At 39.6% G+C, this 16,782-nt stretch overlaps 1 protein-coding gene across 6 annotated transcripts in view; it reads left to right on the plus strand.

Moving 5' to 3' along the window:
* Nucleotides 1-16,782, plus strand: part of Smg1 (SMG1 nonsense mediated mRNA decay associated PI3K related kinase) — a 135,031-nt gene that overhangs the window by 46,286 nt on the left and 71,963 nt on the right. For all 6 annotated transcript variants that reach the window (XM_045135712.1, XM_045135710.1, XM_045135711.1 and 3 more), the window contains 7 exons: nt 1,874-1,999; nt 2,580-2,652; nt 4,078-4,175; nt 6,797-6,970; nt 9,854-10,078; nt 12,499-12,600; nt 14,643-14,912. In XM_045135712.1, the coding sequence (XP_044991647.1) occupies nt 1,874-1,999; nt 2,580-2,652; nt 4,078-4,175; nt 6,797-6,970; nt 9,854-10,078; nt 12,499-12,600; nt 14,643-14,912 (1,068 nt within the window). The remainder of the gene's footprint in view (nt 1-1,873; nt 2,000-2,579; nt 2,653-4,077; nt 4,176-6,796; nt 6,971-9,853; nt 10,079-12,498; nt 12,601-14,642; nt 14,913-16,782) is intronic.

A 16,782-nucleotide genomic window follows, 5' to 3' on the forward strand; every position in this document is an offset into this window, starting at 1 on the left:
TCTATTTTTTACGTACTTCTCTTTGTAGTTGCTTAATACTAAAGAGACTTAAAGATCTGAAAGTTGAAACTCTACAAGGGGAGTTGGGCAGGGTGGGTCCTCACATTTTTTTGAGGAAGTCATAAATCATTTCTGAGTCTTTGGGTTTGATAATGGCATAAATTTTAAATATAAGTGGTGAAAATAATGACTTATAAATGAATATCAGCTTCTACTTAGCTTTATTTCACTGTTGCTTATTGGAATGTATGAAAAAGTTCATGCCAAGTTTATATTTTTGTTTTGAGGCAACCTCTAACCTAGGCTGACCTGGAAAACACTGTAGCCCAGATTGGCCTTGAACTCACAAGATTATCCTACTTCAGCCTACTGCCCCCATATCCAAGTTACTGGGATTACAAGTGAGCACCACCCCACCCCTAATTTTTTTTTCCGAGGTAGGGTCTTGCTCTAGCCCAGGCTGACCTGGAATTCACTATATAGTCTGAAGGTGACTTTGAACTCACGGTGATCCTCCTACCTCTGCCTCCGGAGTGCTGGGATTAAAGGCATGTACCACTACGCTTGGCCACATCACCCTCTGTTAACAGTTGTAGAATAGCCTATCAGTGATAGGCTTTACCTTTATTAATTATACTTAGTAACATGAGGCCAAATGTCATTTGTGTGGAGTACCATGCTGGTTAATCCTAAATCATTCTATCTCTTTGTTTTTTCATATTTTACTTATTTCAGAGAGAGAGGCAGACAGTGAGTATGGGCACACCAGGGCCTCCAGCCCTTGCAAATGAACTCCAGATGAATGTGCCACTTAGTGCATCTGGCTTTACGTAGGTAATGGGGAATAAAGCCCAAGCCATCAAGCTTTGCAAGCAAATGTCTTTAATCGCTGAGCCATCTCTCCAGCCCAATCTTAATTGATTCTGTCTTGAAGCAAACTCAATTTTGCTTGGAAGTGTATTAATTTGGGGATTGGGAATGTAATGGGTTGAGCGATTGCTTAACATGTACAGAGTCCTGGGTTCAGTCCCAGTCACTGCATAAAACCAGATGTGGTGATTCATGTCTATAATCTCAGCATTCAGGAGGCAGAAAAGGTCAAGGTCGTCCTCAGCTACAGAGTGAGTTTGAGAACAGCCTGTGATACGAGATACTAAGTAAATAAGTAAATCAATCAAATCAATCTGTTTCTGAAATTTATTAATTGTTGGTCTGTCGAGAAAGGATCTTGCAATACATTTCTGGCTTACATTGATCCTCCTTCATCCTCCAAAGTGATGCAACTATAAGCATGTTATTACTCCCAGCTTCATTCTAAATGCTAAGTTAGAAAGAAACTAATTGTGGTTTTTCAAAGGTCAATACACCTTTTTGTACTTGAGTTGCATCCATGGGGCACTTTTTGTTGGTGGTGATGTTGCTCACTCTTGCTCAAGCAATAGACTTCAGCCTCCTGAGTGCTGAGATTAAAGGTGAGCCGTGGAGTACTTTTGAGCAAGATGCAAAGATGTTAGTCAGAATTAAAGTTGAAGTTATTAAAGTAACAGTGTTGCATGTAGAGAATACCATTAGTGGAACAGAGGATATCATCAAAAGAATAACATGAAATAGAGGAACAGTGCTTGTTTTCATCCTTACATAGTAGAACGAAAACTTTTGTTTAAATTAAAGCAATAGAACTTACTCTTTTGAAAACACTATTCAAGTATTTACAAACAAATATTGGTAGTACTTTTTATTATCTACAATTTTCCATAAGCATTTTATGCATTATTAGTTATTTTCATTGGTGTCATAATCTGTTCTAAATGGTCAGGAGTCTTGTTTGCTCCCTGTCTCCTTGAATGTTTGATTTGTAACTTTTATTTTTAAGCTTGTAATGACCAGCCTACAGTCAATCCTTGAAAATGTGGATACACCTGAATTACTTTGCAAATGTGTTAAGTGTATTCTTTTGGTGGCTCGATGTTACCCTCATATTTTCAGCACCAATTTTAGGGTGAGTTCCCCATTTCCTCTCTGGTGATGGGATGGAGGGGTGATTATGTCAGCAACTGGGGAATTAGAAAAAATGTTTCTGCCTCCTTGAAATATAATCAGTGATATTTTGGGAGAATTTGGAGTTGGATGTTACAATTTTTTTTTTTCTATAAAATGTAATAGCTGCATCTTTTTTTTTTTTAATTTCTTCTTGCTTTCGTTCCTCCTCATCTCCCCCCCACCCTTTTGTGGTAGGGTCTTCCTCTATCTAGCCCATGCTAACCTGGAACTAGTCACAGGCTGTCCTCGAACTCACAGCGATCCTGCTACCTCAGTCTCCCAAGTGCTGGGGTTAAAGACATGCCCCACCATGCTCGGCCAGATTTTCTTTCTGACAGTGCCTTAAATATAGGAATTATTTCAGCATTATGATCACAGCTTTTTATTCTCTGTTCTTCCCAATTTCCCCTTTGTAAGTTTCTCTAATGTCAAGTAAATAGGACAGTCTTGACTAGGACCTTTTTAGTGTGATGTGATTTATGGGTGGAATGGCAGGAACATCTTAATGACTGGCCCCTTCTCTTTTTGTCTTCATCAAGGATACAGTTGATATATTAGTTGGATGGCACATAGATCATACCCAGAAACCCTCTCTCACACAGCAGGTGTCTGGTAAGTCTTTTAGCATATTCCAGTCATTTAAATGCTGTTCAAAGAAGTGCTGGTCTCCCAAGGGCCAGTTGTAATTCCACTAGTCTAATAAAACTAGTTACTTCAGGAAATATATTACTCCATGTGAGCATTAATTGGTAGCTAAGTGAACTCTTCAAAAGAAAATTTTGTAGTTAGTATTAGCCAGGGAGAACCAAAAATGGATCTTTCTTACTGCTTTTCTGATTATTTTAAAAAAAGAACAGGTAATTTGGAGTTTTAATATATGATAAGGAAATATGGGGTGTTGTTTGTTTTGTGTTAAGCAAACAGAACTTATTTGCATATACTAGCTTTTTCAAGTGCTAGTTTACCTTTGCTTCTTTGGTGCAATAAACTTATGAAATATGTCAGTGAGGCTAGGGAGATAGCTCAGCCAGTGAAGTGCTTACCTTGCAAGCAATACCCAAGTTCAATCTCTAGAACCCTTGTTACAGAAGCCAACTGTGGTGAGGTAAGCTTTCATTCTTAGTGACAGAGAGGTGGAGACAGGTGTATTCTTGAGACTCACTGACCAGCCAGTCTAGATGATTGGGCAAGTCCCAATTAATGAGAGACCCTATCTCAAAAATACTGGATCAAAGCCGGGCGTGGTGACGCATGCCTTTAATCCCAGTACAGGCAGAGGTAGGAGGAGGATCGCATGAGTTCGAGGCCAACCTGAGACTACATAGTGAATTCCAGGTTAGCCTGGGCCAGAGAGAGACCCTACTTTGAAAAAATAAAACTACACACACACACACACACACACACACACACACACACCAAAAAAAAAAATCACACCTGAAGAAGTGATAGGCATACATACACACACACTGAATATGCATGTGCATACTGTGTAATCTTCTTTCTGCTGCAAAGATGAGTGTTTGTGGTGGCCAGTCATGACTCTGGGTTTCTAAGCCAGTCTAATGTCAAATGGTGGCATTTTAGTCTTAGGTCATGTGCAGAGTTAGGTATGGATGTTAAATTGTCTAAAATGTAAGGACATGAGCTGGGCGTGGTGGCACACACCTTTAATCCCAGCACATGAGAGGCAGAGGCAGGAGGATCATCATGAATTCAAGGCCACCCTAAGACTACATAGTGAATTCCTGGTCAGCCTGGGCTAGAGTGAGACCCTACCTCGAAGAACCAAAAAAAAATAAAAATAAAAGGACATGAGATATTTTGATTTTGGAAGAATGTTAGTTTTTGTAACATTAAAAGAAGGTTTAAGTCTAATCATTAGCATGTCTTCAATAGCAGTTCTGACTTTATTATGATTCAGGGTATTTTTAAGGGTATGCATCTTGATAGCCAGGTACATCTAAAACAGTTCTTTTTTACTTTTGCTTTTTTTTTTTCCCCTCCTTGTACTCTGAAAATTTCTTATGTGATGCCAAGGGTGGTTGCAGAGTTTGGAGCCATTTTGGGTAGCTGACCTTGCATTTTCTACCACTCTTCTTGGCCAATTTCTAGAAGATATGGAAGCATATGCTGAGGTGAGTTTATAGAAAGCTAATTCTTAATGTCAGTTAAAAAAAAAAAAAAAGAGGGCTGGAGAGATGGCTTAGCGGTTAAGCGCTTGCCTGTGAAGCCTAAGGACCCTGGTTCGAGGCTCGGTTCCCCAGGTCCCACGTTAGCCAGATGCACAATGGGGCGCACGCGTCTGGAGTTCGTTTGCAGAGGCTGGAAACCCTGGTGCACCCGTTCTCTCTCTCTCCCTCTATCTGTCTCTCTGTGTCTGTCGCTCTCAAATAAATAAATTAATTTAAAAAAATATTAAAAAAAAAATAAAAAAAAAAAGAAAACTTAAAACATTATTAGACTTAATTCAGACTACCTAATATTTAAGCAGAAATGGTAAGACCATTGCAATATTTTGTTTTGGGTTTTTTTTTCTAATTTAAATGACCAAAAAGACTAATAAGAATTAAGTGCTCAATGTACAAACCTTGGTAGCTGTATTTTTCTTGAAGACATTTATTTATTTATTTATTTATTTATTTTAATTTTTATTAACATTTTCCATGATTATAAAATATATCCCATGGTAATTCCCTCCCTCCCCACCCCCACACTTTCCCGTTTGAAATTCGATTCTCCATCATATTACCTCCCCATTACAATCATTGTAATTACATATATACACTATCAACCTATTAAGTATCCTCCTCCCTTCCTTTCTCCACCCTTTATGTCTCCTTTTCAACTTACTGGCCTCTGCTACTAAGTATTTTCATTCTCACGCAGAAGCCCAGTCATCTGTAGCTAGGATCCACATATGAGGGAGAACATGTGGCGCTTGGCTTTCTGGGCCTGGGTTACCTGACTTAGTATAATACTTTCCAGGTCCATCCATTTTCTGCAAATTTCATAACTTCATTTTTCTTTACCGTTGAAGACATATTTTGAGATTCATTCTTTTTTCTTTTTTTAGGTATTTTATTTGCAAGGAGAGAGAGAATTAGTGGGTATGTCAGGTCCTCTAGCAAGTGAACTCCAGATGCATGCACCACTTTGTACATCTGGCTTTACATGGGTACTGGGGAATTGAGCCCAGGTTGTTAGACATTACAGTCAAGTGCCTTAACTGCTGAGCCATATCTCTAGCCCCTGAGGTTGATTCTTTATTTTTGTTACCAAAAGAATATTAAAAAGCAAGGTAAACTGATACTGTGTGCAAAAGGGGTGGGGAGAACCCTTAAACGATCTGGAATCAAGTTTTGGCAGATAATCCTTGGCTTCAACCAACTGATACAGTTGTCTGGGCACACTGTGACAGCTTTCAGGATGCTGCTGAAGCTTGTCAGTGGTGTCCCTGGCCTCACGGTCATGGCTTATACCTGTGCCACCTCCTGTCACAATGTTTTTGTTTCTTAATGAATGCCACGATTCTTGTTTGATGTTGTAGACTCTTTTCTTTAGTCCTTAGCTATTTCTAGCCTGTATCTTTACATTGCTTTTCTACCACTTTCACGATCAATCTTTCCTTTTTTCTAGGGAAGAAGAATGAAATACTTCCACATTTTTTTATTTTTCCCCACAGGCACCAAGTCTTTTTTTTTTTCTTCCTCTGACTCACCTTTATAGCTAATCTTCCTTTCTAAAGCCACCCATTCCATTTGGTGGAGACACTTCCTTTGATATTTGTAAGGTCTATTTCTCTACTGATTTTCACTTATAGAAATTCATCATTCTGGGGCTGGAGAGATGACTCAGTGGATAAGGCACTTACCTGCAAAGCCTCACAACCTGGGTTCAATTCCCCAGTACCCACGAAAAGCCAGATGCACAAAGTGGCACAAGTCTGTAGTTCATTTGCAGTGGCTAGAGGCCCTAGCACACCCATTCTATCTGTCTCTCCCTCTCCTCTCTTTCTCTGCTTGCAAATAACAATATTTTTTAAGAAAAGAGAGGCATTATTTGATGTCCCAGTTTATCAACTAGATTATGTAAGTCTGTAGCATTTTTAACCCAGTGCTTTGTTTTTTGTGTGCATGATATTGGTTTGTTTACTTATAGTTTATTGCTCATCGTATATGGAATGAGATTTTAGTAGAACACCGACTTAGGAATGCCAGGATTTTCTGGCTCCATGTATACCCAACATAGAACTATAATGTGTGTTGGGATTTATTTTTGGTCCTCAACACCTACTTGAGTTGGTGCAAGAGATCATTTTAAAATTTATTTTGGTTTCATATGGGGTGATTTAAATAGACAAACCCATTCTTTTGTATTTGGATTTATGTTTCTTATAGGCTAAAATTGCATTGCAAAAATCTGTTCTATCCTTAATTAATTAAAAATTGGTAGGCTTACTGTGTACTTGACATCTCAGCTACTGTGGAAACAGAATTAAAGAGGAACATTGAGTCTGTGAGTTCAAGGCCAGCAGTCTGGGCAATAAAATAGAAAGACTTCATCTCAATAAAACCTGGAGGAGTTAGAAAGGAGTTTTTAAAGAAATTGGGGCTGACGTTATAGCTCAGTATACTGTACTTGCCTAGTATGTGTAAGGCTCTGTGTTTGGTCTCTAGTTACAAGCCCTCAGAAACAAAGCCAAAGTAAAATCCCAGACTGTACTGCTTAAGTAAGAATGCCATGTTTTCATGCCTAGGACCTCAGCCATGTGGCCTCGGGAGAGTCAGTGGATGAAGATGTTCCTCCTCCATCAGTGTCATTACCGAAGCTGGCAGCACTTCTCCGAGTGTTCAGTACTGTGGTGAGGAGCATTGGGGAACGCTTCAGCCCTATTCGGGGCCCTCCTATTACTGAAGCATATGTAACAGATGTAAGTGTCTTTAGGAGTTTCAAGTGTCTTTCATAAATAAGATTGTTTTGTATTGTGAATGTTTCTTGAACCCTTAATTTGCTTAACATGCATGTGTGTTTGTGTTTTTCCTAGCCAGAAAAGTAGAGAAACTTGCTATATCCCAACCCCTCCCAACTCACTCCACAAATGGAAAGTCCACTCTTGATTTTTTGAACGACCATTAAATTTCCTTTAAGGGAGTATGTTACATATCCATGTATTTATTTGATTTATGTAATTTTTTTGTGGCACTGGAGATTGAGCCTCATGCAAATTCAGCTGCTGAGTTTTATCCCTAGTCCCATTAATTATTTTTTAGTTTTAATTTACATTTATTAGAGAGAGTTGGGGAGAGAATGGGTATGCCAGGGTCTCTAGCCACTGCAAGCAGACAAACTCCAGACACATGTGCTACCATGTGCATCTGGCTTATGTCAGTGCTGGGGAATTGAACCTGGGTCCTCAGGCTTTGCAGGCAAATGTTCTGAGTCTCCTTTACACTTTTTTTTTTTTTTTAACAGACTAACACTGTAGAGAAAGCCTCTGAAAGCTATTTTCTTGGGTTAGGTGTATAGTTTGTGGTAGAGAGCCCTTGCCCTTTGTGTGTAAGGCTCTAGGTTCCAACCCAAGCATCATAACAAAAACAAGTTATTTTCTTGGAGCGTGATGGAATGAAACTCAAGAATTTTGAGTATTTTTATCTTCCTTAATGTTAGACAATCACTGAGTATCCAGATAGTTCAATTCAGAACATATGCTAGTCTGAGGACAAATGTAAAAGGTGACAGATTACTATACTTGAACACCCTCCAACATTAGCTGCACTTTAGTGCAGTTCAGTGAAATGTACTATTTAACAGAGGATAAATGAGGCTTTGGCACTGCACTCTGTTGAAGAAGAAAGACACATGCATGATACAGGCATGTAAGGTTTATTCTCTATGATTAGTGGTACTGTTCTGTTACAATACTAGCTTTTAGGAACATTTATTTCTGTTGAACATATTGATAAGTCATTTGGAAAAGAACTAGATTAAAAAGGTAACTGAGCTTGCATGTTAATAATTTAAACCTGTTGAAAATAATAATCGGTTTAGTACATAAAGAGTGATGGATTTAAAGAATGATAGAGTTGACTCACATGTAGAACAAAATGAAAGGAACTTAATAATTTTTTAGGAAAATTACTCATTCAATAGTAGAGTATTTGCTTAGCAAGTGCAAGGTCCTGGGTTCAATCCCCAGCACCAAACACACAGTGTTTTGTTTTATTCATTATTTTTATTAGAAACTTAGGACATACTGACCATTACAGTTTATTGATGTGTGTGCGTGTTGGAAAATGTACTTTTTTTTTTTCTTGAGGTAGGGTCTCACTCTAGCCCAGGCTGACCTGGAATTCACTATGTAATCTCAGGGTGGCCTCAAACTCATGGTGATCCTCCTACTTCTGTCTGAGTGTTGGGATTAAAGGTGTGCACCACCACGCCCACCTGGAAAATGTACAGTTTTTATAATCCTTGATAGGTGTTATGCTAGAGTGCTTCTCTTTGAAAGATAACAGGGTCTGGATTATACTTGATGGTGGGTTGACTACATGAGCTGGGTGTTAACTTAAGGTGATTTAAGTGTTAATTTTTAAATATTGATAAAAAGTCCAAGAGTTATATTTCAGTCCTTGTGAGGAGGATATTCCTATACTGTTTGCTGTGTTACTATTTTTAAGTTCTGGTGTGTTGCATGATTATAAAGATACTAAGCTTCTGGGCTGGAGAGATTGCTCAGTGGTTAAGGCACTTGCTTGTAAATAAGGACCTGGGTTTAGTTTCCCTGTACCCATGTAAAACCAGATGTACAAGGTGGCATATGTGTCTGGAGTTCCTTTGCAGTGACCTGTGGCCCTGGCATGCCTGTTCTTTGTCTCTCAAATGAATAAAATCTTCAAAAAGATATTAAGCTGCAACCATTTAATAATTTTGGGGTGATATGAAGAGGGCATAGGGAAATTGAGGGTGACAAATTATATTACCTGTCAGGAATACTGTGGAATTGTTGAAAAAAAAAACTTTTAATCTTATTATTTATTTATTTATGTTTTTTTGTTTTTCAGGGTAAGGTCTCACCTTAGCTCAGGCTGACCTGGAATTCACTATGTAGTCTCAGGGTGGCCTCAAACTCATGGTGATCCTCCTGCCTCTGCCTCCCAAGTGCTGGGATTAAAGGCGTGAGCCACCATGCCTGGCTTTTAAATTTTTTTAAATTAATTAATTAATTTATTTATTTGAGAGAGAAAGAGTGGGAGATAATGGGCAAGCCAGGGCCTACAGCCACTACAAATGAACTCTAGACACATGCACCACTTTGTGTATCTGTCTTGTAATGGGTATGGGTGAATCAAACCTGGGTCCTTAGTCTTCACAGGCAAGCATGTTAGCCACTAAGCCATCTCTCCAGCTCCACAATATTTTTATTTTTTTGCAAGGGAAGAGAGAGAGAGACAGAGACAGGTACATTCATGGCTTCTTCGTACTGCAAATATATTGCAAATATACTGCAGATGTAATACTTCATTCATTGGCTTTATGTGGGTACTAGGGAGTGAATTTGATAGTCATGCTTTGTAAGCAAGCACTTTTAACCACTGAGCCATCTTCCTATCATGAATGTTTGCATTTTTTAGCCAGGATCAGAGCTGAGGAGGCCAGCTTAGTGTTAGATCTCAAACAGTCCATCTCCCCAAAAGAAAGACTACTGGCAAGCAATTAATTGTCAGTTAAACTTGCATTGAATTGAAAATATTTTGTAGCTGTATACAAACATGAAGTTTTATTTTAAAAAGCTGCTTGTTTTCCCCATTTGCAGGTTCTTTACAGAGTAATGAGATGTGTGACGGCTGCAAATCAAGTATTTTTTTCTGAGGCTGTGTTGACAGCTGCTAATGAGTGTGTTGGTGTTTTGCTCGGCAGCTTGGACCCTAGCATGACTATACATTGTGACATGGTCATTACCTATGGATTAGATCAACTGGAGAACTGCCAGACTTGTGGTACCGATTATATCATCTCAGTCTTGAATTTGCTCACATTGGTATGTGAATTATTCTTTGTTGTTTAAATTGTTGCTTTATTTAAACCCTAAAATAATTGTGGAAGAAATTACAGGACTTAGCTGTGTGTTTCTCAATTAAATAGTTTTTGGTTTCTTTTTAATTTATGTATTTGCATGCGGAGACAGTATGTGTGTCCAGCTTTACATGAATACTGGGGAATTGAATCCAGGTTACTAGGCTTTGCAAACATGTGCCTTAACTGCTGAGTCATCTCTCCATCGCTTCTGTGTTCTTATCAGAGGCTTCCATTACAGTAGTAGGCATTCTTTTTTTTTTTTAACTTTATTTTTACTTTATTTATTTGAGAGAGAGAAGTTGGGGGGGGGAGAGAAGCAGAGAGAGAGGGAGAGAGAATGCGCACACCAGAGCCTTCAGCCACTGCAGACAAACTCCAGATGCATGTGCCCCATTGTGTATCTGGCTTACATGGGTCCTGAAGAGTCAAACCAGGATCCTTTGGCCTTGCAGGCAAATGTCTTAACTGCTAAGCCATCTCTCCATCCCTCTCTCTTTTTTTTTAAGTGTATTTTATTTTTTAGAAAGAGAGAATGGGTAACACCAGGGCCTCCAGCCACTGCAGATGAACTCCAGATGTATGCAGTTCCTTGTGCATCTGGCTTATGTGGGTCCTGGAGAGTCGAACTGGGATCCTTTGGCTTTTCAGGCAAACCCCTTAGCCATTAAGCTGTCTCTCCAGCCCAGTAGTAGGCATTCTTGTTGGGGATATCTTTCCTCAGTTTCTTGTGTCATTTGGTTTGTAGTGGGATTTGCAGACCAAATCTGGAGATAGTCCCTTTGTTTTGCTGAGAAGGCAGCAACATTGACTGTTGTCAGAACCTGTATTTAGTGGCCTGATCAATCAACCTTGATGGAGGTGGGCCTGGGATGATGGTCTCTCTGTAGGCCTGGGCCTGGCATACTGAAAGCTGAGCAGGTTCCTCTTTGTTCCTTCAGTCTTTCCCTGAGTCTGGGCTGGGGAGTGTGACTGGCTCAGGTGGTCCTTACTTCAGGGCAATGCAGGTGTCCAGGTTGGGGAGTGAGTTCATTACCAAATGCACAGATCCGTTCTGATCCCTTAGGGTCCAAGTTGTACCCATGATAGGGAGAGTGTTCATTGTCAGAACAGGCAGGCAGGTGAAATGAGATTAGTGCCAAATGGGCCTCCTCCACATTCTGGTACCATGGAACTGAAAGGGCAAGAAGGAGGGGCAGTACTTGGTGCCCAGGGCTGGTTAGTGCAATCAGCATAGTGTCCCTGCTCAGAGCTAAACAGGAGGACAGGCCTGGTAGTCAAAAATAGAGCACGAGGGCTGGTGAGATGGCTGAGCGGTTAATGCGCTTGCCTGTGAAGCCTGTGTTCCAGATCCCACGTTAGCTAGACATACAAAGGTGAGGCAAGCACAAGGTTGTATATGCCCACTAGGTGGCACAAGAGTCTAGAGTTTGATTACAGTGGTTGAGGCTGTGAGCATGTCAGTTCTCTATTCTCTCCCCTTTCTTTCTCTCTAAAAGAAAAAAAAAAAGCAGGAGAACAGCCTGGGGCTACAGAATGAATGAGTCCTAGTTCAGCCTAGGCTAGAGTGAGACCCTACCTAGAAAAATAAATAAACCAAATAAGTAGCAATAGAACAACTCTCTCTCTTATCACCCTTACCTCTTCTTACTAACATTTTCTGTTCATGTGGCATATTTTTTGAAATTAATGAGTAGCTGCTCGTACATTATCAGCAGTGTTCATAGTTTGCTTTAGGGTTCACTCCTTTGTGTTCACAGCAGTGTACAGAATGCTTTTACTACAAGAATCTCTGTTCCACCTACCTGAACTTCCTGCTTTCTTCCCTTTAAGTCCCTGGCAAACTTTTTTTTTTTTTTAATTTGCAAGAAGGGGGCAGAGTCTCTAGCCACTGCACACGAACCCCAGATACATGTACCACTCTTTGCCTCTGGCTTGTGTGGGGACTGGGGAATTGATCCTGAGTTGTTAGACTTTGCGGGCAAACACCTTAACTGCTGAGCCATCTCTCCAACCCAGATTTTGATCTTTTTTACTGTTCCATAGTTTTGCTTTTTCTATAATGCCATTTAATTGGAATCATGTCATGTTTAGCCTTTTTAGATTGGCTTCTATCACTTAGAAATAATTCATTTAGCTGGGCGTGGTTGCGCACACCATTAGTCCCAGCACTCGGGAGGCAGAGGTGGGAGGATCACCATGAGTTCGAGGCCACCCTGAGATTACATAGGGAATTCCAGGTCAGCCTTAGCTAGAGTGAGACCCTGCCTCAAAAAAGAAAAGAAAAAGAAAAAACAAAACAAAAAACAAAAACAAAACGAAATAATTCATTTAAGGTTCTTCATGTCTGTCTGTGACTTAAACTTAAAATTTTTGTTCTCCTAGATTGTCGAGCAGATAAATACAAAACTCCCATCATCATTTGTAGAAAAGCTTTTTATACCATCATCTAAACTTCTCCTTCTACGATACCATAAAGAAAAAGAGGTAAGTGGAGTATTGATAGTGACCTTCCATGATTTCTGATATTGAAAAGGTGGAATCATGTTGCTTAGTAAGTTCTGTAAGTGTGAATATAAGATAAAGACATTTGATTTAGGACTAAGAGATGTACCGATTGCTTTAGATCAGTATTTGTTGATTATCATACTGAGTTTTTTGGTGAATGAGGAACCTGATAATCTTTGCAGAATGTTCATTTTTATTAAGCTAGTTCTAGCAATTTTTTGTAAAAGTAAGGAAGCAGATACATTTCTCTTTACAAATTCAGCAGTACCACCAACCTCCATTTTAATAGCAGTATGGTTGTGTTCATAATAACTTAAAAACATTTACAGTTTTAATTTTTAAAATTATTTTATTTTTATTTATTGATTTGAGAGAGAGAGAATGGGTGCACCAGGCCTCCAGCCGCCACAGATAAACTCCAAATGCTTGCACCACCATATACAGCTGGCTTACGTGGGTAGTGGGGAATTGAACACGGGTCCTTAGACTTCACAGGCAAGTGCCTTAACCATTAAGCCATCTCTCCAGCCCCTACAGTTTTAATTTTGAACACAATTTATTTCTAATGTTTTTTTCCCTTTTCCCTAGGTAGGGTCTCACTCTAGCTCCAAGCTGACATAGAACTCACTCTGTAGTCTCAAGCCTGACGTGAACTCACAGTGATTTTCCTACCTCTACCTCCTGAGTGCTGGGATTAGAGGCATGCACTAACATATCTGGCTGTTTATTTATTTTTAATAAGTTTTTTTAATTTTAATTTTTATTTATTTGACAGAGAAAGTGGGGGGGCGGTGAGAGGGAGAGAATGGGCGCACCAGTGTCTCCAGCCACTGCAGACAAACTCCATATGCATGGGCCCCTTTCTATCTGGCCAATGAGGGTCCTGGGGAATCGAATCTGAGTCTTTTGGCTTTGCAGGCAAACACCTTAACTGCTAAGCCATCCCTCCAGCCCTATCTATTTTTTAAAAAATATTTTTTTATTTGTTTGGAAGTACAAAGAGAAGGAGGGAGAAAATGGCTGCACAAGGGCATCTTGCCACTGCTAACTGCAGACTCATGCACCATTCTGTGCATCTGGCTTTACATGGGCACTGGGGATTCAACCCCAGGCCATCAGGCTTTGCAAGCAAGCACCTTTAACCACTGAGCAGTCTCTCCAACCCTACTGTTTGTTTTGTTTTGTTTTATTTTATTTTTGGTTTTTCGAAGTAGGGTCTCACTCTAGCTCAGGCTGACCTGGAATTCACTACATAGTGTCAGGGTGGCCTTGAACTCATGGTGATCCACCTACCTCTGTCTCCCAAGTGCTGGGATTAAAGGCGTGCGCCACTATGCCCAGCTTCCATTCTTTTTTTTTCTCGTTTTCCTATAAAAAAAAAATTCCTCCTTTGTTTATTTATTTATTTATTTACGATAGAAATAGAGGCAGATAGAAAGAGAGAATGGGGCCTTAGCGGTTAAGTGCTTGCTTGTGAAGCCTGGTTCAAGGCTCGATTCCCCAGAACCCATGTTAGCCAGATGCACAAGGGGGCACACGTGTCTGGAGTTCGTTTGCAGTGGCTGGAGCCCTTGCGTGCCCATTCTCTCTCCCTCTCTCTCTCTGTGTCTCTTTCTGTGTGTCTGTGACTCTCAAATAAATAAATAAAAATAAACTAAAAAAATTAAAAAAAAAAAAGAATGGGTGTGCCAGGGCCTTTAGCCACTCAAATGAATTTCAGATGCATGTACCCCCTTGAGCATCTTGCTTACATGGGCCCTGGGAAATGAAACCAGGGTTCTTAGGCTTCACAGGCAAACACCTTAACCGCTAAGCCATTTCACCAGTCCCCCCCCCCTTTATTTTTAATAAAAAAAAAGTTTTGAACAAGCTCAATAATGTGTATAGTTTCTTTAAGGTGAATTTTTAAACAGTAATCCTTGTCAGTGTTCAGCGCTGTGACTTTATAGATCTTCATTAACTTGCCTCACCAGCATCATGCAGATAGTGGCTTGTCATCACTGCCTTGAATTCTCTTTCAGGTTGTTGCTGTGGCCCATGCAGTTTATCAGGCAGTGCTTGGTTTGAAGAATATTCCTGTTTTGGAGACTGCCTATAAATTAATTTTGGGAGAAATGACTTGTGCTCTAAACAATCTGCTACATAGTCTCCAACTTCCTGATGCCTGTTCTGAAATAAAACATGAGGCTTTTAAAAACCATATATTCAATGTGGACAATGCAAAATTTGTGGTTATATTTGACCTCAGTGCCCTGACTACAATTGGAAATGCCAAAAATTCATTAATTGGGGTGAGTCTTTAATTGTTTTTACTTTGCTAATTATTGAGTTTTCTGCTTTTTGGGTTTTTTTTTTTTGTGGTAGAAATTACATTATAAAACATTTCCAGAATATCAACTGATTTTGTGTGAAGACTCTTGGATGAAACTTTTGGAACTATATGTAAGATAAGTTACTGTCATAATGTATTTTACTCTCCAATGCTGCAAGTTAGATCTAACAAAAGAAATCTAAATTGCATCTCAGTAAAACCTGTGAGTATAAAAATACTTGATAAAAAAAAAAATAAAACAAACCATGCCAAAAAATAGATTCTGGCCAGACAATGGTGCACAACTTTAATCCTAGTTCAAGGTAGACAGAGGATGGAGGATCACTACAGAGTGCCAGCTTAGCCTGGGCTCGTGTGAGACCTTTCTTCAAAAATACCAAAAAGAGCTGGGTGTGGTGATGCACACCTTTAATCCCAGCTCTTAGGAGGCAGAGATAAGAGGACCACTGTGAGTTCAAGGCCAGCCTGAGAATACATAGTGAATTCCAGGTCAACTTGCACTAGAGTGAGATCTTACCTCAGGGGGGAAAAAAAATGAAAATGATTCTGTAAAGTTCATTAATGTTCCAGTATAGAATAAATGGTCTCCTAAGGGAAGATGATTCCAACACAAGAATTTGACAAAAAGTAGAGATACTCGTTATAAAGGGTAATTATATGTAAGAAAAGTAAAATAATGCTGTTAGAAGAAAATGTAATGTTCTTCAAGGCCATCCTGGAATTACAGAGTGGGGTCTAGGTCAGCTTGGGCCAAAGTGAGAACCTACCTTGAAAAAACAAACAAAAAGGAAAATGTAATTCTTACGTTGGAAAACAAGCTTACTAAATATTTCCTGGTAACTCATTTATATGTTCAAGGGCCATTTCACATAGGAAAAGTGGCACGAGAATCATAAAACCAAGTTCCTCAAATACTTTCTCAGTTTAACCTGCCTGAGGGTTAGGGTTAAAGCTTTATATTCCAATGATAGATTGGTTCCAGAGCATTTCTTCCTCTTTCTTTGCCTTGTTTTCTTTTCTATTTTGTATGGTACAGTTTCTGTTTCTACATTTGCTTTCTTTCTTTGGATGCTCTTGGTGTGTTTTTAAATCCGCTTCTCAGAACTTCTTGTTCTCTTATGCTTGGGCTGTTCTTTATCTGTTTCTTCTCTGCCTTTCTCTATGTTCCTTTTCGTTTACTCATGTATTTGTTTATGACAAGCTTGAGGGTCCCCGGCACTGAATTTGTGGCCACCTATTTCTGTGCCGTATGAGCCACAATTGTATACCTGCTGACTAAGGTTCAGGGACACTGGTTTTTCAGGGAAACAATGCCTGGTAAATAAAGCTCAGAGAGTCTAGTTTCAGCTTGATGTCATGAGTGGTAACTGGCTCTCTACTATTCATGAAATATTGCATGGTCTTGGGTAGGATATATGGATGATTCCAGATGGGAATATTGAATTAAGCATTCTGTACCTGGGTCTGTAATCAACCCTTCACTGGACCCACAGTTTTTATATAATCCCTCTTTCTCTCTCTCTCTGGCTCTAAGTCTCTGGCTTTCTATATGTTAGCTTTATTTGCAATGAGAGAGAGAATGAGAATGGGCATTCCAGAGCCTCTTGCTACTGTAGACAAACTCCAGCCACATGTACCACTTTGTACATCTGACTTAACATGAGTACTGGGTTATCGAACCTGGCCTTCGGGCTTTGCAAGCAACTGCCTTTAACCATTGAGCCATCTCTCCAGTCTCTTTAATACAGTTTTTGAGTTTATCTTGAAAATAATCATACGAGTTGTTTGAATGCGTCATTAGGTTGACAGAAAGGGATTTTTTTGTTGTT

This window comes from Jaculus jaculus, chromosome 16 (genome assembly GCF_020740685.1).
Source record: "Jaculus jaculus isolate mJacJac1 chromosome 16, mJacJac1.mat.Y.cur, whole genome shotgun sequence".
In the NCBI taxonomy this organism is placed as follows: domain Eukaryota; kingdom Metazoa; phylum Chordata; class Mammalia; order Rodentia; family Dipodidae; genus Jaculus; species Jaculus jaculus.